The 22,382-nt window shown below is 45.6% G+C and overlaps 1 protein-coding gene across 1 annotated transcript in view; it reads right to left on the minus strand.

Annotated features, from left to right (window-relative positions):
- The window catches only part of LOC123769352 (uncharacterized), a 198,534-nt gene that overhangs the window by 168,401 nt on the left and 7,751 nt on the right, over positions 1-22,382 (minus strand). Inside the window, exon 3 of the mRNA XM_069310188.1 lies at positions 6,502-6,578. Within this exon, the coding sequence (XP_069166289.1) occupies positions 6,502-6,578 (77 nt within the window). The remainder of the gene's footprint in view (positions 1-6,501; positions 6,579-22,382) is intronic.

Here is a 22,382-nt window from a genome sequence, read left to right on the forward strand (position 1 = left end):
TTTCACGGGAGCACACGGTAATTCTGAAAAGTGTATATTCTTTTCAATTTTGTCACCTCAATTCTTGTCCTAAGATATTAAATTTGGTATCAATGTATTCGCAATAGAATTCTCTAGAGGAGTAAATGCCTATAAACTCCAAAAGCCCGGCTTACCACCTGCAGCAAACAGAGAAAGTGAGAACGAGTTACCCAGGAGCGTGCAAGAGCAATAAAATGTGTACACTCTTTTCACTTTGGTTACCTCAATTCTCGTCCTAGGTCTTTCATTTTGGTATCAATGTGTTCGCAATAGAATCCCCAACAGGAGTATATGCATATAATGTCAAAAACCGTGGCGCGCTCCATGCGCCAACATGATGAAAGCAGGCCACTGTTACCCGGAAAAGAGGGCCCGGCCTTCCTTTGGAGACTGTGGTAATACTGAAAAGTGTATACTCTTTTCAACTTTGTCATCTCAATTCTCTTCCTAGGTTTTCAAATTGGTATCAATGTGTTCGCAATAGAATTCTCTACAGGACTAAATGCATATAAAGCCCAAAAGCCCGGCGAGAAAGTGAGAGCATGTTACCCGGGAGTGCGCAAGAGCAATAAAATGTGTACACTCTCTTCACTTTGGACATCTCAATTCTCGTCCTAGGTCTTTCATTTTGATATTGTGTTCGCAATAGAATTTCCTACAGGACTATATGCATATATAAAGTCCAAAAGCCCGACGTACCACCCACAGCAAACAGAGAAAGTGACGGAGCATTACACCAGTGAGCGCTAATAATGAACAAAGAAATGGTATACAGTACTCTTTTCAACTTTGTTACCTTATTTCTGGTCCTAGGTCTTTCATTTTGGTATCATTGTGTTCGCAATGAAATTCCCTACAGGAGTACTGTATATGCATATGCTGTAATGTCCAAAACCATGGCGCACCCCTCCCGAAGCCGCTGACAATTTGCCGCAACCGACAACGCAATGCTGCGCCGTTAATGGAAGTCCGTCTACTAAACAGACGACGCAATGCTGCGTCGTCCGTGGGCAAAGTGGGTAAAAGTGTTAATCAGGGTTGACACACAATAGGTAGGGAATTAAAAACATGCATCATGAAGCAAACACTTAAATACAGACAGATACACAAGTAAATGGCTATTGTAGCACAGAACAGCATCCAGGATGACCAACTCTTATGAATAATTGGGATTCAAAGAGATGGTGGGAATGATAAGCTTAAACTTGACTGCATACACTATACGTGCCAGGCAAACTACTGAGGTTTCTAGTTGATGGATGGGCAAGACAGGGGTGTGGACACACAGAGGAGCACATATGTAATTTACAAGTGAACTGCTTCATGACCAGATGCTTCACTTGGTTTTAGGGTCTCATTTTTATCCTTTTCTACCATTGTTTACCCTACTAATTGCCTGTTTTGGGCTGCCCACCTTTCTCGTGGCCTTCTCTTGGTTGAGGTGATCTCATATCTCCTGCTCCTTGCCCCTCTATAGAGTTAGCCAGGTTTTGGCCTCTGGTCCCAATGTTTGAAATGACTCAAGGTCCTGGCATTGATTAAATTGCGTGGAGCTATTCAGGTATTCATCAAGAAGCCACCATAGGAGCACTTCCAGAAATATCATCTTACTGTAGTAACTAAAACTGGAGAGTTTTAGTGTGTGTCAGACTACAATCAGTCCCATCCATTGGTATCGGAATCAATAGAAATTTTAGTATTTTTACTAAATATTTTAATAATTACTATGAAATTTATTCAAGTTAATAATACTAATATCCCTTATGCTCTAAGGTTTCATTGCAATCTTGATGCTAGACATATCTGGCATACTTATAATACCCTAACTTACAGCAGATATAAAAATTTGATGAGAGATGCACAAAACACATATTTGCACAAATAAAAGTTACGAGTGGAGCTACATTAGCTCCAAGCAAATGCACGCAAAGGCATTATCACAAAGACACATTGATGTGCTATCTATTGGGTATAAGACAAAAACATTTGGTTGGAGGTACCTTGCCCATGACCTCCCTTTCTATGGAATGTACAGACTCTTCCCTACACATGATGTATCAACTTATTTGCCTATGAGCACTTGTAAATTGTGGGATGGTTTACTTCAAGGCTCTTGCTTTCTTGAATGCGAATATAATTGATTTTATTCTTACTTTTATCTTTCAGCAATGATTGATGCTGAAGTCAATAATCGCTAGACGTTATCCTTATTCCGACATTGCCGAGGATCTTGACAGGGAGGTCCGCATTTCTCCTGGCAATGATAATGTCCATGTTATTTCTTTGCAGATATTTACTAAGACTGCTTGTATTTAACAATATCACCTTCAGAAGGACCAATCCAAACAAATTAAAAATCACAAATAGCATTCACAGGAGCAATGCTGTCAGCATACATCTTAAGTGTTATTATTACCAATAAAAAAGGGGAGAGTTTTAATAATTTTGTTACATCTGATCACAAACAGTTTTACTACTACTCACTGACATGACTATCTCCTTACACTCAAGGAATTTAGTAATTACCTAAGTGAATAAGGTAATTACTAAATAATTATAGGATGAGAGCTATGCTCATTGTGTCCCATCTTCCCAGTACTCTTTGTCAAATGATGCTTTGAAACTACAGACGATTTTGACCTCCAGCACCACCTCACGTAACTCGTTCCAACCATCTACCACTCTGTTTGCAATGGTAAACTTTCTAATTAGTGGGTGGTAGCTTTGTTTCATCAATACAAGTCTATGACCTCTTGTTCTTGAAGTTGCAGATTCCAAGAATTCTTCTTTCTCACTTTTGTGGATTCCTCATACTAATTTGTAAGTAGTGAACATCCCACCTCTTTTTCTTCTACAGTATCTTCTAGCTGTGGTATATTTAACACCTCTAGCCTATCCTTGTACCTCTTGCTTTTCAGTTCAAGATGTCATTTAGATGCATGTTTTTGCACCTTTTCCAGATTATTGATGTGCTTCTTGAGATATGGCACCCTACAATCACTGTGTATTCCAATTTTGGTCTCACAAAGGTTGTGAACAACTTCTTTAATATTTCACTATCCATGTATTCAATCTATCCAGAACCACCATTGGTTCTCTTTCTTCACTGGAATGCTTTAAAGTCTTTTCACATAAAAGTTCTTTTCACATTTTTTTTTTTCTTTTTTGAGATATATACAAGAGTTGTTACATTCTTGTACAGCCACTAGTACGCGTAGCGTTTCGGGCAGGACCCTGGAATACGATCCCCTGCCGCGAAGAATCGTTTTTTCATCCAAGTACACATTTTACTGTTGCGTTAAACAGAGGCTACAGTTAAGGAATTGCGCCCAGTAAATCCTCCCCGGCCAGGATACGAACCCATGACATAGTGCTCGCGGAACGCCAGGCGAGTGTCTTACCACTACACCACGGAGACTGTGACTGTAATCTTTGAATATGTTAGATATTAAGTCACTGCACATCCTCTCAAGTGTACTCTATATATAAAAACTCTGAACTGTAATGCCAATCCTAACCTTAAATGCTTCTTAAATGTTGCAACAGAACCCATGGGCACCACACTAGAAACAAATACCTATTTGATTTTCCAAGAGTGCATCTTAACCAAACTAGAAATGCTCTGGAAATCAAGGGACCCAGAGTGTGGAATGACCTTCCCAATCATGTCAAAGGCTGTACCTCTCTCAACCAGTTTAAGAGAAAAACTAAGTACTACTTAATAAACTCCATGTAACCTACCTTACCTCCTATATGTCAACCTATGTCTTGCTATTTTCAAACAATATTAATTACTGACCAGCATGTTTAACTGCTGATATCTGCCATATATAAACTTAAAGAAAACTGTAATCTTGTTTATTTAGTTAAAATTCCTTCTGCTGTTCTGTTGCATTTTCTGCTGTTCTATCCATCATGTAATTATTATCATTCTCCTTTTTTGAAGGAAATATATGCCAAGTTTCACCTTGGCATATATTTTCTTCAATATATGCCAAGGTGAAACTTAATCTGGACCAACTGCTTTGTTCCTACTTAGCTCCTTGAACAATGTGATTATCTTCAACTGTACTTCAAACTTCAACATCCTTGAATGAAGCCATGGCATTTTGGACATGGTTTCAAGAAATGATGATGGCTTTGAAATACCTGGATTGTACCTGGATGGAGTGCTGAGAGTTCTTCTACTCCCCAAGCCTGGCCCAGGGGCCAGGCTTGACTTGTGAGAGCTTGGTCCAACAGGCTGTTGCTTAGAGCGGCCAGAAGGCCCACATATCCACCACAGCCCGGTTGGCTCAGCACTTCTTGAAGAAAACTATCGGTTTTCTCTTGAAGACGTCCACGGTTGTTCCGGCAATATTTCTTATACTCGCTGGGAGGATGTTGAATAACCGTGGACCTCTGATGTTTATACAGTGTTCTCTGACTGTGCCTATGGCACCCCTGCTTTTTACTGGTTTTATTCTGGGGAAGGTTACCCAGGAAGAACCCCCACAAGTTCTTCCTTCTAATTACTTAACTAATATAATTGGAGCACCTCTCATGTGAGTGTCCTGTAGTGCAGTGGTTGATACAGTTGGGTCAATACTGCTGTTCACCTAACAGTAAATGGTTTAGCACTTATTAGTAAATAAACTATTGTCTGTCATATCCTAAGGAAGGACTGTCATTGGCTAAGGAGACCTCGATAAGTTCAACAGACTTCCCAATCCCAAACAATGGAAAACCTTAACCCTCAAACTTGCATCATTAAGAATAGGTAAGATTCTTGCAGTGTTGACAGGAGCCATTTTAAGGGCAGATGTTATGAAAAGTAGAGTGTTTATGTAATACAGTAAACTATTTGTGGTAATCACTTGCCGATGTAATCACTTCGCCCATTCACCCAGGTAATCACTTGCCCATTGCCAAGTGATTAGTTCATGTGGCTTCCACAAATAGGAAAGTGTACGAGAGTAACCACTAATTTATTCTAGCATGGCTCCCTCTTTTTCAACCTTCAAAATATAATTACCTAAGTGTAGTTATAGGATGAGAGCTACGCTCATTGTGTCTCATCTTACCAGGACCCTTTGTCATACAACGCTTTGAAACTACTGACGGTTTTGGCCTCCACCATCTTCTCTCGGCCTCTCAAATTCAATCCAATGCTTCCCTACCCTGATACTCTATTAGAAAAATCTCAAGTACCTTTATAACTTATTGAGGACCATCTGTATTTTCACAGTCTAGGTACTCACTTTACTTTGTCAGTTTCTCTAAGTACTGTATTTTCTAATGTGGTGACTATCACTTCATCTCTTATTTGACATGAGATAAAGTTCCTTTAGTCTAGCATTGTAATTCCTTCACTGCATCTCTGGAACCAGTCTGAGTACAAACCTCAGAGCTTTTCCTATCATCATTACAAGATGAGGATTCCATGTTGATACTGTATAGTTATAAACTAGTCTACTGCGCATAAAGCATAGTGCTCTGAATGCCTCCTTGTGCAGACTCTTGAAGGCAGTCCACATATTTGCCAACCTTGCACATGCCACTGATGTAAACTATGTGTGTGCTTCAGGAAATAGGTCTGATATGATGTACCGTACGACTCCTCCCCATACCCTCCCAAGTCTTTTTCTTTTTTGTTCATCAGACGCTGTTTCCTTCCCAGCGGGTACCTTGTGTCCAGTCTCCTTTATTTACTAGTATTGTGTTGTCTGTAAATACTAATAAGATAACGGAAGACAATGTAAATGTAAAACTCACAATCACGACTGCATAAATCTAAAATTCAACCTTTACAGGTAAAGAATCCTTCCATGGTACAGTAGATTTAATTTGATGATTGACCTAAAACAGGAAAGCTTAAAATCTTCACTAGTCTTCAGTTCAAATCACCAGAGTATTCACCATGTAATACTTCAACTTTTTCACTATCCTCAGGTCTAGAAATGTTCCTCTTTGATCAATACCCATATTTAGTCTGCCTTCTGTTCTCTTTGAAGACTGAAGATGAGCTTCCATTTAAGCTCATCTCATGCACTATTTCAGTGATGGTTTGGCCAGCATACCAATAGCTGAGCTGTAGTGTTCCAAACGTATTGTTAGTTGTCCTTGTACCAGTTAAACCAGACAGGGTGTCCCACATCTTGGTGATGTAACACTCATTTAGTCTCTCAAATTTAATAAAAACATATAAAATTTATCATAAAAAATATGAAGCCTAAATATTCAGTATACTGGGAGATGACATATATATACTTGTTTTAAAAATATTCTTCAAAGACTTGATTTCCCATTTTATTATTCTTTTTGTTCAAACTTTATAAGCATGCAAAATTACTCATGCTTCTCTGTAATTAAGAATAAACTGAATCAAATAAAAATTAAAATGTATATTTTCCATATTAAGAGAAGGCATATTCTAATATGCTACTGAATCATTTATTTTTATTTTTATTAAAACATCCAAATTAATACTTGGTAACATACCATCAGAATTTTTCTTTGTTAAGACGGCATCTGATGATTCTTTGGTGACAGAATCTTCACTGTGGCTTGCATTTAATCTGAAAAAATTATAAGTGATAACATTTTCAAAATCAGATATGTTTACACTAACAAGCCCTTTTCTGTTAAAGGGCTTCTAATAGTAAAATATAATAGTAACCCCATGACACCAAAAATAGTATAAAAATACTATACCATTATATAATACCCCTATATATAGTATATAATACACCCCAGAAGTAACATAAAAAAAAAGTTTGGATGAAATGAAACAGCAGTTTCTGGGCGAGACCCAGAGGCTCCCCGGAGCTAACCGGGCTGATATGAATGTATTAAACCCTGGCATCAGTCAATGCGCATGGTGTTCTAGGCATACCGGGGACCATGAGCCAGAACCTGGCCTCCTCAGAGGCACGAGGAACAATGGCCTACAGAAACCCCAGTGTGGTTGGAAGCATTCTATGTCTGACAACTGAGTCAGGCACCAAGAAGGGTAAGCACCCCAAAACAAATCCCTATTCTGGTTAAAATATAACTACTAAAAGCTGAACTAGTGGACACAACTCCCCAAATGAAAATGAGCAAACGAGCATGACGGTACCACGTCACTGCGCCCTGTCTGCACAGTTACCCCCCTCACCACTCACCACCAGGTAATTACACTTAGGTAATTACCACGAGAGGGAAGGGGGAGCCCCAGACCCCCACGCCAGCTATCTACACCCGTTCTGAGGCTGAATGTCGAAAACACGTTAAAAACCGCCGACCGGAGGGAGGGAGAGATGCCGGGAAGCCTTTGGGTTTGAGTGATGCCTCGACCACGTCAATGCGAAGAGGTCCACCTCCAGGAGCCCATATGTCCGGCAGAGCTAACTGAATGAGATAATCATCCAACTGAGAATGATTATCAGGGACTTACTTCGATCAACTGTGTTTTCCACCAATTTAGGATTTGATGTCAGTTCCTTTCTGACTTCCAGCCTAATGTTTGTTTTATCCAGGTTGCTGCAGTGTTTGGCTTCCTTTACTGCTTCTTCTCCTTTTTCCTTCACTTTGGCCACTTGTGCATAGGTAAGTTGCATATCTTTCTTGCACTGTTCTATTCCCTGTGTAACTTCCTCCATCTGTACTGACAAAGGCTATTTTTCCTTTTGGATTTCCTTACCTAAGCTATTGTAGTCATTTATGTTTAAATTTGCTTTAACTTCTTCCTAAGCTATTTTTAAGTGTTTATTTTCCTCTTCCAATGCTTTGCAATTTGTTTCCAATAGATTCTTCTCCTTGCACAAGTCTTTCACTAAACCCTCAAGACCAAAAACTTTGCTACTCAAGTGGTCATTACTTTGTTTCAATTTACTGATAATTTCTACATGATAGTCCACTATGGTATCTAATTTTGCCAACTTGTTATGTAGACTGCTTATATCAATGCTTTCTTCAGTGAATCCGCCAAACTCTAGCTCTGTTTTTCCTCTTGCCGGCGGCCATCTTGAATTTTGTCGTCTGCACTGTTAAGACTAGAGGCAACTTTTTCTCTCCTAATTTTTTTCACTTCCCTTGGTACATTCGTGTTATCTGACCTATTTTGCAAAAGCGTGGAAAGCATGTGAGGCACTATCTCAGTGCAAGGCATCACTGTTTGCCCACTCCTGGAAAGAAATCACGAACCAAAGAGGTAAAAAAAATAAAACCAGCGTTGAATGTAATGAAACGCCATTTTCTGGGTGAGACCCGGAGGCTCTTCAGAGATATCCTGGCTGATATGCTAATGTCAGACATTGGCATCAGTCATGTGTATGGAGTTTTGTGGGCCTACCAGGGACCACGAGCCAGAACCTGGCCCCCTCAGAAGAGCATGAGGAGCAATGGCCTATAGAAACCCCCATGTGGTTGGCAGCATTCTATGTCTGCCATCGACCGGGTCAGGCACCCAGAAAGGTAAGCGTCCCAAAACAAACCTCTATTCTGGTGAAAATTATGACAATAAACTGAACAAGTGGATAGAACTCTACAAACAGAAACGGACAAACGAGTATGACATCACACGTCGCCGCGCTGCTGTCTACGCAGCTCCCCCCTCCCCGGTAGGGGGAAGGGAGAGCCCTAGACCCCCGCGCCGACAATCTACCTCTCAGTTCTGAGGCTGGACATCAAAACATGCAAAAAAATGCCGACCAGGGGGGAGGGAGGGTTGCCGGGGAGCCTCCGGGTCTCACCCAGAAAATGGCATTTCATTACATTCAACACTGGTTTTCTGGAGGAAACCCCAGCGTCTCCCTGGAGCTACCTACTCAAAGACGAAAACAAGAGGGACCTAACCCGGCAGGCGGAAGACGTACACTCCCAACGTGAAGCGGAGACAAAAACTGCAATTGCCAACCCAAGACCACACAGGCCCGACAAGGCCCAGGAACATCAACGAAGGAACGCAGAGCCAACCAACAAACGATGTGGGCACGGGGACAGACAGCAGACTGGCAGGACCGAACCACCCCACGGATGACCCGAGAGAACTACACCCTGGAACAGGGAAGAGGGGAACTCGGAACAACCTAAAGTGTGACCCCGGTCACGGCAGCCATGGCACGCCAAGCACGGTGCAGTGCCGCCACCGAACACAACACACGATGCACTCCCGGCCAGACCAACCAAGCATCAAACAACCCAAGGACCCCTCCAGAAAGCAGCCGTGCCAGTCTTCACCAGAAAAGAAGGAGACAGCCGCAAGTGAACAAACCTATCAGGAGAACCAAGAGCTGAAACCCAGGCGCCAGAGGAGAGCATGAAGCACTCCAACCCGACCCCCAGAGGCCAATGCCAACAAGAAAAAGAGCCCCGGAAAACCACTCAGAACCGAAGGGGCTACCACAAACCGAGGAGAAGAGAAAAGAGCACGCAATCCAAGAACCAGGACGGCTCAAGCGGCGCAAGAGCAGGCCAGAGATGAACCACGCCAGAGACGTTGCTGAGGCAACTTCCAAAACCGAAGCAACCTGGAACGGCTCCGCCAGAGCCGCACGAGACAAGGCGACAGTATGTGACAAAATGACGGCCCTAAACCTCCACAGGAGAAGGACCAGACCACGCCAAGAAAATATAGCAAACTGACGAAGGGACAGAAAGAAACACGAAGGACCACCAAAGAAAACCCCACACCGCCGCCAAGACGAAGCATGCAGTTGGGACACCATCAACGAAGCCACCTGACCACCAACAGAAGGTGAGATACTCGAGGCAGAACTGAACCAGCACTGCCATGGATCGATCAAGCATAGTAAGAGGCGGAGCTGCGGGAAAACCTCGGGTGCGACCACCGACCAAGCAGAGCCGGAACCCAAGCCGGCAAGGAATGAGAAGGAACGTCTACCATACAAAACACTTCCCAATGCTAGTAAGCTTGTCAGGAGATCGGAGACACTGGTTCTGATGAGAGACTCGTGAGAAGTGGCACCGCGAGATCCAGAAAATGTCAACTGGCAGGGTAAGCCAGGAAACCAGGAACTGAAACCTGGCAAGCCGGGAAAAACCAAGCATAGGGGCGGTGCAAAAGCAGGGAACTGAACATTGATAAAGTAGAACCTAGTCTCTCAGAGAGAACCCCAGCAACATCAGAGGCCCGAGACTGTTCAACATGCCTCCACGACACATAGGGGGCAAAACAGTCCGACCCCCTCACAGTGACCAAGAGAGAACTGGATAAGCACCTCCAAAGGATACCTGATTAACCACCATGCTGCGCTGAGTTTATTGTGAAATTCCCCCCGTGCGCATGAAATAAAGTGTTCCCCAAAAATTTGTTTTTCTTCGTAAAATGATAAATTCCCTTCCCTGAACATCTCTATGTAAAAATAAATACCAAATTCCACTTATTTTGGCTGTGGGGACGTAGACAAGTTGCTCTGTGACATCTTCGGGGCTGGACGCCCATGCGTGAGTCGCCCAGATACAGTTGCGTGGGCCATTCAAGCACCGAGTGTTGCCACAGATATATTTTCAATTATTTGTTTATGTATTTCCAATGCGGTTTTATCTGTTTCTTTATCGTATATGATGCATATTTGTGTCCTTTACAATATGTATACAGTAGAACGTTCATAATGTTCCACAGAACTGTGATACATGTGTCAGTAATGTGTCCACTATATATGTTTATTGTCGAAATATTACTTGTTAAAAATTCACTAAAATTACAATATGTACCATTTCACACACTATTTACACAAAAACACACTGTACTGCACACTTAGTACTATGGAAGTGAGTAATAATCAATGAAGTAGTCCCTGGTACACAGTGCGACTTCGCTCTCGTTGCACCAGGTACAGATAGATTTCACTTCCTGTTTCTTCGTTCTGTGTGCTTGCAAATAATGCACTCACGTACACCCTTGGCATTAGTACCCATAGGTGGTATGTAGCCAAGCTTGTAAAACATAAGGTAGTCTTGAAAAGATTACAGGAAAAGATGAATTTGTAAGGTAGTCGTGAAAAGATCGCTTTGTATGGTCCCACATAGGAAAAGATTCAGCTAGCCTCAAAGAGTGTCCGTCAGTCAAGAAGAGATTCAGCTATTTTTTAAATTATCTATGGAAAACACCACCATGGAAGCTGCTAACACTGTTCATCTATGCTACTTGTATCAGATGCATCATCACTGAATGCAGAAAACGATTCATCTATGTATCATCTAAATAAATTAGAGATAGCATAGGTGAGCCAGAGTGGTGCTCAGAGCTGCAAATTGGATACGCTCGCTGTAACGTCCTCATAGGTGTTGTATAACTTGCATCCGTCCTTTGTGTTAGGTCCTTATTGGGCCTAGCTTCACCAATGTTATGACCCTTATGTTCTTCAAACAATAAGGTTTGAATTTCACTGACAGAGCACAATTTTTCAACACCACGTCGGACAGCTGTTTGGGAGTCAGAGGTGCGTGTGCCACTCATGGTTGCTCATTCAGGTACTAACCCAGCCAGAAGCCCTAGGGTATTCTGGGATTTTTTCCAAGATGGCTGCCACTCACTGGAGGTCCTAAGAGTCCATTTCGTACACAACCAACCTCGCACACATTTAGAATGGGTACGGAAAAATCAAAAGAGTTTTCTCGGTTGGTGCAGTTTCCCGTCGACTGAGAATACTCGGTTGGCGCAGTTAAGTGGTTAACCAGGCTGTAAGTAATAAGTCAGGATGCGCGTAGTCACGTCAAGCAGCCTGGGTGACCAGGCCGCGAGGACGCTAAGCCCCGGAAACCCTGCAAGGTAACTGCAAGGCAGCAGTAGGCGAGCCAAGAAGCACATACTAAACCATACAACAATGTGTAACGAGAATGGCGAGGTAACATCAGAACTATTACATCCCTTGACACTTGGTTACCACAACACAAACAAGTGTAAACTAACTTCTACAGGGCTTCTTGCAGACATCAAGCCCCGATGAGTTACAAACATGCAAAACAATCCAACCACCCCTCACATATTACCCCGGCAGGTCAATCGACCTGAAGCGGATACTGGAGAACAAGCCATATTTACTAGAAAAACAGCCTCAGCACCAGCAGTGAGGGACACGAGTGTAGAAGGAAGATGAGGAACGAGGAAGACAGGCAGCAACGGGAAACGAAGGGACACGACCAACAACATAGAAGCCGTGTCATTCGCCTGCTGCCAGGCGAATGACAGCAGAGAAGCGGGACCAAAGAGCAACAGCTCAACCCCCGCAAGTACAGCTAGGTAAGGACAACTAGGTGAGCACAGAGAATCCAATGTATATGGAAGGGCTAAGCCAGGCACTGCAAGACGGGCAAGGAATGAGTGACCCAGATAAGACCACGAAAAACTGGGCCGTGATCCACTGTGTAACAAACAACATAGACGAATAAGGAAGGCCCCAGGAAGAAACACGCCAGGGCCAAACAAAACACCACAACCAATCCCCAACACGGATCCCCAGTATCAAAGCTACAACAAAATGTCACTTCATAACAGCCTGACCCAGTCTAACATTTACCCCATAACATTCACCTCCATCATTATACCCCCTTGATTGGCTCAAGCATGTGATGGACAAGTATATGAGTGGGCCTGGATGGGTATAAATAGAAACTGCCGTGTACGGGCCAATAGGCCCTCTGCAGTCACCTTAGTTCTTATGTTCTTATATTCATATCCAAAAACCACGAACCAGCGCCTGGCCGAAAGAGACGCCAGACCGCATAAACTCACCTGCAGAATGTAGGCACGCATGTGTCACAACATGACATAGCCGAGAAGATCTTGGGAGAGCTGCCAGAGGAAGAAGCCCAAAGCTGCACCTGTAGGATAAGAGTAGGGTAGAGGCGAATGAGGCGCCCCACACCCATATGCAAGGGAAACCCAGCATCCACCCCATAGCGAAATCCAGAACACCCCCAGCATCTACAGGGCACGGACTGGAGAGACGAGAGGAGCGAGAAAAGCGAAGCACGGATGTGGAACACCAGCATTTGTGTACACTGTCCATAACAAAAACTTCCACGGCGCATGCGCAGGATGCACGAGGTCTGAACCGCACAACCCCGCCCAGCGGGGAGGGCGCCAACAAGGAGTATTGCAAAAATATTAGCAGTGCCTAGACAGAGCACGGAGAGAAGATGTAATGACCAAAAAAGAACAAGACAGTATAAAAAAACCAAGAAGCAGCACAGAAGAGGTCCAACGAGTCTAAAAAGGACTGGAGGTAAGCCTCACCGGAAGACGACAGAAGTTCCAATAATGTGGGAAGAATCGAAGACCTTCCCGAACCCCTGAGATCTTACAGAAGTAAACAAGTCACGAAGGCTCATAAAGGGTACAGTCGCACCCGAGACCAAAAATCATGCAGAACCCCAATAATAAGGGAACATGACCCCGACATGACAGAGAAGTCCAGTCCCAGAGAAAAGGAGGTAGAAATGGAGAAAAGTACCCACCGATAGGACGGAACCAAACGGACCCGAAGGGACAAGGATCCGAACCCGGGGAGGGCCAATGCCCAACAACTCGTACTCAGAGGGGGAAGGAAAACCCCACTTCCCGTAACTGCAAATCCCACTCAGAGGGTAGAAAACCCCGGCGGGAACCAACGGGGCTCGAGGCCCCCCCCCAAGTCATCCCCCCCTCCCCAAACCGCGGAACCTCCACGGCCGAGCCGTCCCCCCAAAGACCCAGCCTCACAAGAAAATGCCGGGGCAATTGGAAAATTACTAAGGAAAAGGAGCCCACTGGCAGACTCATACAACCCGGCTGGAGGAACAAGCTCGAATACCTCCGTCACAACCCCAGAAGAGGAAACCCCGGAGACCTCCCGAGTTTCAAGACCATCGAATCCCTGCCCTCACCCTGAACCCACAGACGAAAAGGATCTGGATGCAGGGAGGAAGGGTAGGGGGGACAACCAGTACGAAATCACAAACAGGTGAAAGACAGGGAGGCAAGAAAGGAACAAACCCGAAGCAACCAACACCCTCTCCCAAGCCCCCACCACAACAACCAAAATGGGGCAGCCTCAGGGCTTCCGGGGAGCAAACAACCTAGCATGCTGCAACCACCTGAAACCCAACGTGCAATGCCCGTGCTGCCTGCACCCACATAGCCAGCATAAGACCGGGTAACCGAGTCACAAACAAGCAACGAAACTTGCAGGACTCCAGGTCGAAGGTGCCACCAACCCCACAGGCAGCAGATGTAGGCAAAAACAATGAGTCACCCTGAGACAAGGGGACAGAGCAACCCTCGAACTCGCACAAAGTGGGGGGGGGGACTCAGGGGTCACATCCCTCGGACACACACGCCCTCATGGGGATTCCCAGGGTCCTAAGACGGAACTCACGCTCAGGGAAGCCCAGGCAGGGTACTGCTAACTGGCGTCCTAGTCTACCAAACAACCTTCTAAGAACTGAACCCCTGGAACGTGTACACTCATGGGGACCAAGCAGGGGAAACCACCGGAAACAGAAGAGTACTCAGTACTCGGGTGAAAACAAGCTGTGGCAGTACCCTGTGCCCCCACCAATGCAAACTGCCCTCTACCCAAAGGTGAACAAGGGAGACAGAACACCCAAGCACACAAAGGGTGGTCGAAAACCAAGCAGTAAACGGCCTGGCAGAGGCAGAATCCAAGGAACTTGTGGAAGGTTGCCCCAGGCCCCATGGGCAGTACTTACTGGGCACCTAGGGAAGGAACCCTAGGCGCATGCAGCCCGAGTACTGAAGAATCACTCCCGGCTCACGCACCACCTAGAAGACAGTCACCACACAAAAGGTACAGTGGTGAAACAACCACTGGAGCCAGAGCACACGACTGTTGCCTATGGCATCAGCCTCAGAACTGAGAGGTGGATTTCCGGCGTGGAGGTCTGGGGGGTCTGATTCCACCACCGGGAAGGGGGGAACTGCGCAGACAGCAGTGCCAACGTGTGACGTCATACTCGTTTGCTCATTTCTGTTTGGGAAGTTCTATCCACTTGTTCAGCTTTTTGTCACAATTTTCACCAGAATTGGGGGTTTGTTTTGGGACGCTTACCTTTCTGGGTGCCTGACCAGGTCGATGGCATCCATAGAATGCTTCCAACAACATGGGGTTGCTATTGGCCATTGCTCCTCGTGCCTCCTCTGAGGGGGGCCAGATTCTGGCTCCTGGTCCCTGGTAGGCCCACAGAACTCCATACACATGACTGATGCCAAAGTCTGACATTAGCATATCAGCCTGGATAGCTGCGGGGAGCCGACGGGGCCCTAGAAAAAAGTGAGAAACTCCAGAATGTGATCCAGAGACCAAGAAGAGTCCGTCTAATTACCCAAAGCTACACAAAACTTCCTAGCATTACGTTAGTAATGAAATAATGATATATTTATTCATTATAATGTTGGTACTGAATGTAGAACATGAAAAACATATTTTTACTCTGAAAAGTATCATTTTATAACGAAATTAGACAAAAATAAGAAGCTGGTGATGCCAAAGCAAGTCGACGATCCAAGCGACAATATTTGCTGGCATATGCGCCTCCTGTACCTACCTAACCTAACCAACCTACCCAAACATAACCTAACCTAACCTATCCAAGCATAACTTAATATAACCTCTAGGCAACAATATATCTTGAATAATTTGTTCATCTTGGATAAGTCGCTCCACAACATTGTCACTTGGATTGTCGACTTCCTATGGCCTCTCATGCCACTTCGTTTCATCTAATTTGTTATAAATTTATATTATTTCAGAATAAAAATATGTTTTTTTCATGTTCTACATTCAACACCAACAAATATAGTGAGTAAATATATCATATTTCTTCATTACCTAAGTAATGCTAGGAAGCTTTGGGTAGCTTTGAGTAAATTGGGTAGCTTTGGGTAATTAGATGGACCAACCAAGAAGATTTCCAAGGTAAAACTTTTTTTACCTTTGCAGGCTAAATATAAAAAAAACACACAGATAGATTTACAAAAGGGAGACCATGCATATTGACTTCAAAAGCCAATGAAAAGGGTCTCTGTCAAATCCAACTGATATGAAGCGACAGTATTAGGCATGGATTGCCAATCAAGAAAAAAGCCACAACAGCCACCACTGGAATCGACACAAATGACCGACAACAGATAGACAGAAAATGATGAAATAAACACCAAGCAACCTCATACAGTACTGTCACCGAGAAGAAAGCCAGAAATGCGACACCAAAAGACCAGCCACCTGCAACTCATACAGATGACAGTACACCAGACTCAAAAATTCTATGGAGAGACTTGCCACAAACCTCAACACACTTGCACCAGGAATGAGAAATCCTCAGCTGTACAAAACTTCCTAACGACCTGGCACTTCGACTGAAAAATCATATAAACCACACTCTCCCACGACACATCCTCCAACCATTCCCAGATATTCAACACAGTGTATTACTGGCACTACAAAGAAGTCCAATGTATTCACATCCCAGACATAAAAATCCGAAATACAACATAACAACCCTTCTTCAATTAACATACCCAACCAAACTTAACTACCCTACCCCAACCAAACCTAACCTACCCCTATCCCCAACCAAACCTAACCTAACCTTATACATATTAACCCCCATGTTACTTAATGCACTCTAACTCCCTACCATAATCTACCCTAGCTTATCTGAATTGCAACTAACTCCCAAACATACTCACAATCTGTCTCTTGACAAATCCACACTTTTTATAAAACAGCAACATTTGGATGCAACATTAACACCACCCTCATCTTTGCCATCATAAGTCCATTTCTACTTATATGTCTATTTTCTTAGATCCTCACACAAATAGAAAACATCAATAACTTCCAATATCTGCCAAATTTACATTGATGCACCACCGAAAGTGCCGCATCTATCATCACCACTCGTGCAGTCATCGGGAGGAAAAATCTTCATGCAAACTGCACGTATTGCGTAGAAGAAGTGTTAGGTGGAGAACTTCATTACCTATACTAGAGTGTGAGCAAGTAACATGTAAAAAACCAGCGTTGAATGTAATGAAACGCCATTTTCTGGGCGAGACCCAGAGGCTCCCTGGAAGCTATCAGGCTGATGTGTTATATTAGTCTGGGGCATCAATCAATTGGAGGTTCAGCCTGCCGGGTACCACGAGTCTTAACCTGGCCCCCCTCAGAGAGGCAAAGGGAGCCAATATATATAGAAATCCCATGTGGTTGGGGCATTCCATGTCTACCATCAACCGGGGCTTGGCACTCAGAAAAGGTAGGCATTACAAAAACCCCACTAGGTAAGAAATGCAACTGAAAAACCAAACAGGGAGGCAGAACTCACCCTACAACTTAAGGAAACAGGCAAACGTCACACCTCACTGTTGAGCTGGCCTGTCTGTGCAGCTCCTCCAAGGAGGGGGGGGGGAGCCACGGACCCTCTGTGCCGGCTTACCCAAGTCGTCCAATTTGGAGGATAAACATCAAAAGAGAAACAGAACCGCCGACCGGAGAGAGGGAAGGTTGTCAGGGAGGCCTCTGTGGCTCACACCAGAAAATGCCGTTTCATTACATTCAACGCTGGTTTTCTAAGGATGAGCCCTATGGATCCTTGGAGGCTACATAAACAAAGATAAGGAAAACAGGGATTTACCCAGGAGGTGGATGACACTCGCTCCTCAAACTTGAAAGTCGAGACAACTGGCTGCAACCTGCGACCCAAAGCCACACACGGATGACTAGGACCAGGAACATTGACAAGATAACGCGCAGCCAGGACCCTGTTAGACCTCCAAAATCCCCGTACCTGAAAGTCAGCCCAGGACATATTGCCGAAGACGGCAGCCAAAGCAGCAAACTTCCTAACTTCATGGGCATGAGGAGGCACGAGGATAGACAGCAGGCTGGCTAGACTTATTAACCCTGCAGACGACCTGGGAGACCCAACCCTGGAACAGGGAATGAGGGAAATCAACCAAAAGCGCATCCCCAGTCACCGAAGCCAAAGTGTGCAGATAACGGCGAAGAGCTGCAACCGGACACAATACATGATGCACCCTTGGCCTGACCAACCATGCATCAATGGCCCATCCAGAAAGCAGCTGTCTCGTTCTTTGTCAGAAAAGAAGACGGCTGCAATCCGAACAAAACCGACCACCAGGACCAAAATAGCAGAAACTCCTGCGCCGGAGGAAGGCATGAAGCTCACTGACCTGACCAACCTGAGGCCAATGCCAACAGTAACAGAGCCTTGGAAAATTAATCTTGAACCGAAGGGGCCACCACAAACCGAGGAGAGGAAAGAGAGGCGAGCACCCTGTCCAAGGACCAGGATGGCTCAGGCAGCACACGAGCAGGCTACAGGTGATACAAAAGCACGAGAAAGCTTACGAAACGGAGAAGAAGTGACATCAACTCTGAATGCAAGCTAGAGCAGCTGTGCCAGCGCTGCGCAAATGAGGCGACAGTACATGCTAGGCATAAATGACAGTCTTGAAAAAGCCAATTCAGAAAGGACAAGACAACCCAAATAAAATAGAAGACAACCTACGAAGAGAGAGAAAATGTCGGAAAGAACGCCAGGAAACTTTACACCGTCACCGAGATGAAGCTCTCCGGTGGGGACACCATCAATGAAGCCCCCTGATCACCATACAAATGATGATAATCCGCGTCAAAAAGAAGAGATGCGAAGAGTGCAGGAGAAGACCCGAACCAGCCGTGTACCGGACTGGACCGACGAGCTGGAAGAGACGGAGCCGCAGAAAATGTACTGGGTTCACACACCAAGCAAGCAATGCCTGGAACCAAGGGCTGGGCCGACCACCAAGGGGCCATGAGGACTACTTTTCCCTGGTAAGTCTCCAACCGAGCAGGACTCAAAGTAACAGCTGGACCAGGGGAAAGAGGTACAGTACAGGTAACTCCACCTCGACCAGTCCTGCCGAAAGGCATCCATCGCAATGGCTTCACAGTCAAGGAAGGGCGCAACATATAGAGAGGGGAACTCCTGCACCATGCTGTGAGCCCGACGGAAGGATAGACCCCCATTGCCCCTGGCAGGCGTTGTGGGCACTGATCACAAAGCTCCAGCCGAGAGACGAGGCATCCGTGAACACATCGAATGAGGACTCGGGTAAGCGCCACGGCACTGAACAAAAACCTGAAGAGGAAGCCTGGCGATGCAGCAAACCGACACAAGGACCCCAGGAGGTCAAACCCAGCAATCGCCAGAGAAGCGGAACGGGCATCCCGAAGGAACCAGAACTGACGCCAGAGCCAAACCCGACCCATCGAGCAGACCAACACGGAGAAGTTTCAACTGCTCGAGCACTACTGAGTGACCATGAACTTCCCCCCCAGAAACAGCTGAAGGCGGGACAGCAGCCTCAATACTGCCTCCGGAGGGAGAGACTGGAAGTGGTCCGAGAGTCCTAAATAAGAACCCAGTCAGGTTCCGAACCTGGGATGGAACCAGATAGGACTTCCTCCAGTTCACCAAGAACCAGAACCAGCCGAGCTGGGAAAGATCCACACCCCTGGTGAGCAAAACAAGTGGACTGGACTGGGAGCCCACACTAGCCAGTCATCGAGTTAGGCCAGGACCCGAGGCCCCTAGCAGATGCAGACAGGTCACCATGACCCAGGTAAGACACATGAATATGCAAGGTGCCAGATTCAAGCCAAAAGGAAGGCAACAAAAGCAGTAAGCTTGATGCCCCACCACAAAACTTAACCAGTCCCTGAACCCCGGATGAATAGGAATGTGCCAATACACATCCTTGAGGTCCAGGGACACCATCCAGGCACCAGGCTCCAATAAAACCCAGACCTGAGACAGAGTTGTCATCCGAAATGAGGGGCCAAGGAATACAGGGATTCAGATGTGCCAAGTCCAGAATGAACCTCAGACCCGCATAGGCCGTTTTCGGCATTGGGAACTGGTGGGGAAACTCACCTGAGGGACAATGTGATTTTGACCACGCCCAAGTGCACCCACTCTAAGGTGACTTGACGAAGCGCAGGGGAAGAAAGCTGCCCCACCAGCCCCAAACCCCCCGAAGGGGAAGGAGCCGCCAAACATCACCACAGGCAAGATGACAACCGAAAATCCCCACAAATCGTGGGACCAAGCATAAGCAAAAGAGAGCGAGTCTACCCCCCATCGACGGGGCAAACCGAAAGGGATGACGTCCCTTACAAGAAGCTGGCCGACGAACACTGGACGCTGATGACGCTGGCTCTGAAGACAATGTCTGCTCAGAAGCTTGCACCACTGGCCCACCTTGACCAGCGGAACCCTGAGCCCTGGCACGACCCTTTCGAGAAGACTGAGAATGGCCACCCTGGAGAACCAACAAGTCTGACATAGGATGACTAGACAAAGCCACCAGCAGAAACTGTGTGACAGCAGACTCCGCAAACAGCAATGAACAAAACAGCTACGAAAACCTAAGAGCCAGGTCCCAAGCGGATTCCAAAGAAAGCGAGCACAGCCTGATAGCATGTGAGACAAGAAGCAAAGAACAGAGACATTGCCTCCTTCAAGATAAGCACAAACAGCTTCAAAGTGCAGCCAATGCCCGAGCCGCAGAGGACAGCACACCAGACGAATGCTCGGCACTCAATGCCTCCACATCCTCCTCAAGTCAGGCCGAAGACAGCTCGAGAAGGGAAAAGAAGCGCAAGACCAAAGCCAAATGCATCGGTCTTGCGCTTCGAAGCATTTGAATAAATGCTTCAAAGCGTTGAAATAAATAAGACAAGGACACCCAGCAACCTTCGAACCTGCACGAGGTAGGCTGGAACTCGGAAGACGCATCATAGGTCCACCGAGCCCCAACAGGGTTTTCTAGGGCCCGTAGTATGACTGCTATGGGAAGCCCGGGCAAGGTGGTGCTAACTGGGTAAGACCCAAAGCTAACAAGGGGAAGATCAAAACGCTGAAACCCCTGCGACATGTACAATCACGGGAGCCTATCAGAGGGCCACCAAAATATTAGAACTGGAACCATAGCCATACCAAGCAGACCCCCACCAGACAATAAAAACAAAAAAAAAAAAAAAACCTGCAAAAGTACAACGTCCCTAGAGGAAACAGGAACCGGCCACTAAGTAGGTAGGCAGGCTGCACAACACCTTGATGCCCCAACCAGCATGATACCACTCCCTACCCAAGGCCAAACAAGGGCCACGAATCCCCAACTGCCCCAAAGTCGGGGTAAATGCTGAGCAGCAAAAACCCCTACGGAAATGGTTCAAACACACCAGGGAAGAGAACCCTAAAATGCAAGGGCAGTACTCACAGGGCACCTAGGGAAGGATGCCCCTATGCCCATGCTGCCCCGGTACTCTTGAGGATACCTGGCCACCACACACACCACCACCACCGTAGAAGTCGCCACGAAGGCAAAACACTGCCCTGGAATTCGAGGCCAGAGAAGATGTCCGACCTGGACCACATTAGAAAACAAGTAGAGTGCTAGGTAACCGGCACGGGGAGGTCAGGGGCTCCCCCCCTCCCCCTCTCGGGAAGGAAGGGCTGAGCGGAGTAGCGACGTGGCGTGGAGTGTGATGTTTGCTTGTTTCCTTGGGACTGCTTCCCTTTTCGATTTTTCATTGTAATTTTCTTACTATGTGGGGTTTGTTTTGTTATGCCTACCTTTCTGGGTGCCTAACCCCAGTCGATGGCAGATAAGGAAAATCCCAACCAATGGGGGGTTTCCAGGGCCATTGCTCCCTGCACCTCTCTGAGGGGAGGCCAGGTTCTGGCTCGTGGTTCCCGGTAGGCTGAACTCCAAGACTAGTGCCCCTGTCTAATGTATCACATAGTCCGATAGCTCCAGGGAGTTGTAGGGGCTCCCCACAGAAAAAGGCATCATGCATGAAAGTCCAGAATTAACAGTTCTAGAAAATCAAGATATAACTGTATTGTGTATGGAAATGCATTAACAATTATAAACAAATTTATCAAGTGACACCCACATACACTGTATCACTAACCTAAAAATACCAATTCATTAAAAAAAGACAAAATTATCTAATATGAAGAACTGCATCAGTAAATTATATATACAGCATAATAGATGGGAAAATAACACATTCTTTAAAGAAAAAATATTAAAATCTGTCAATATTACTACTACTACAACTATTGTATTTTTTATAATAAACTAGAGATAGGTTCCTGGCATTGCTTGAGTGACAGAAGCCACATCTTCACTACACATGATCTTTATCACTGTAACCATCTTCACTACATACTACTCTCATTACTGAAACCTTCTTCACTATATATTACCTTCATCACTATAACCATCTTCACTACACACTACCCCTCATCACTATAACATCTTCACTAAATATTTATTATACTGCCTTCATCATTATAAC

This window comes from Procambarus clarkii, chromosome 66 (genome assembly GCF_040958095.1).
Source record: "Procambarus clarkii isolate CNS0578487 chromosome 66, FALCON_Pclarkii_2.0, whole genome shotgun sequence".
NCBI classification, from domain to species: domain Eukaryota; kingdom Metazoa; phylum Arthropoda; class Malacostraca; order Decapoda; family Cambaridae; genus Procambarus; species Procambarus clarkii.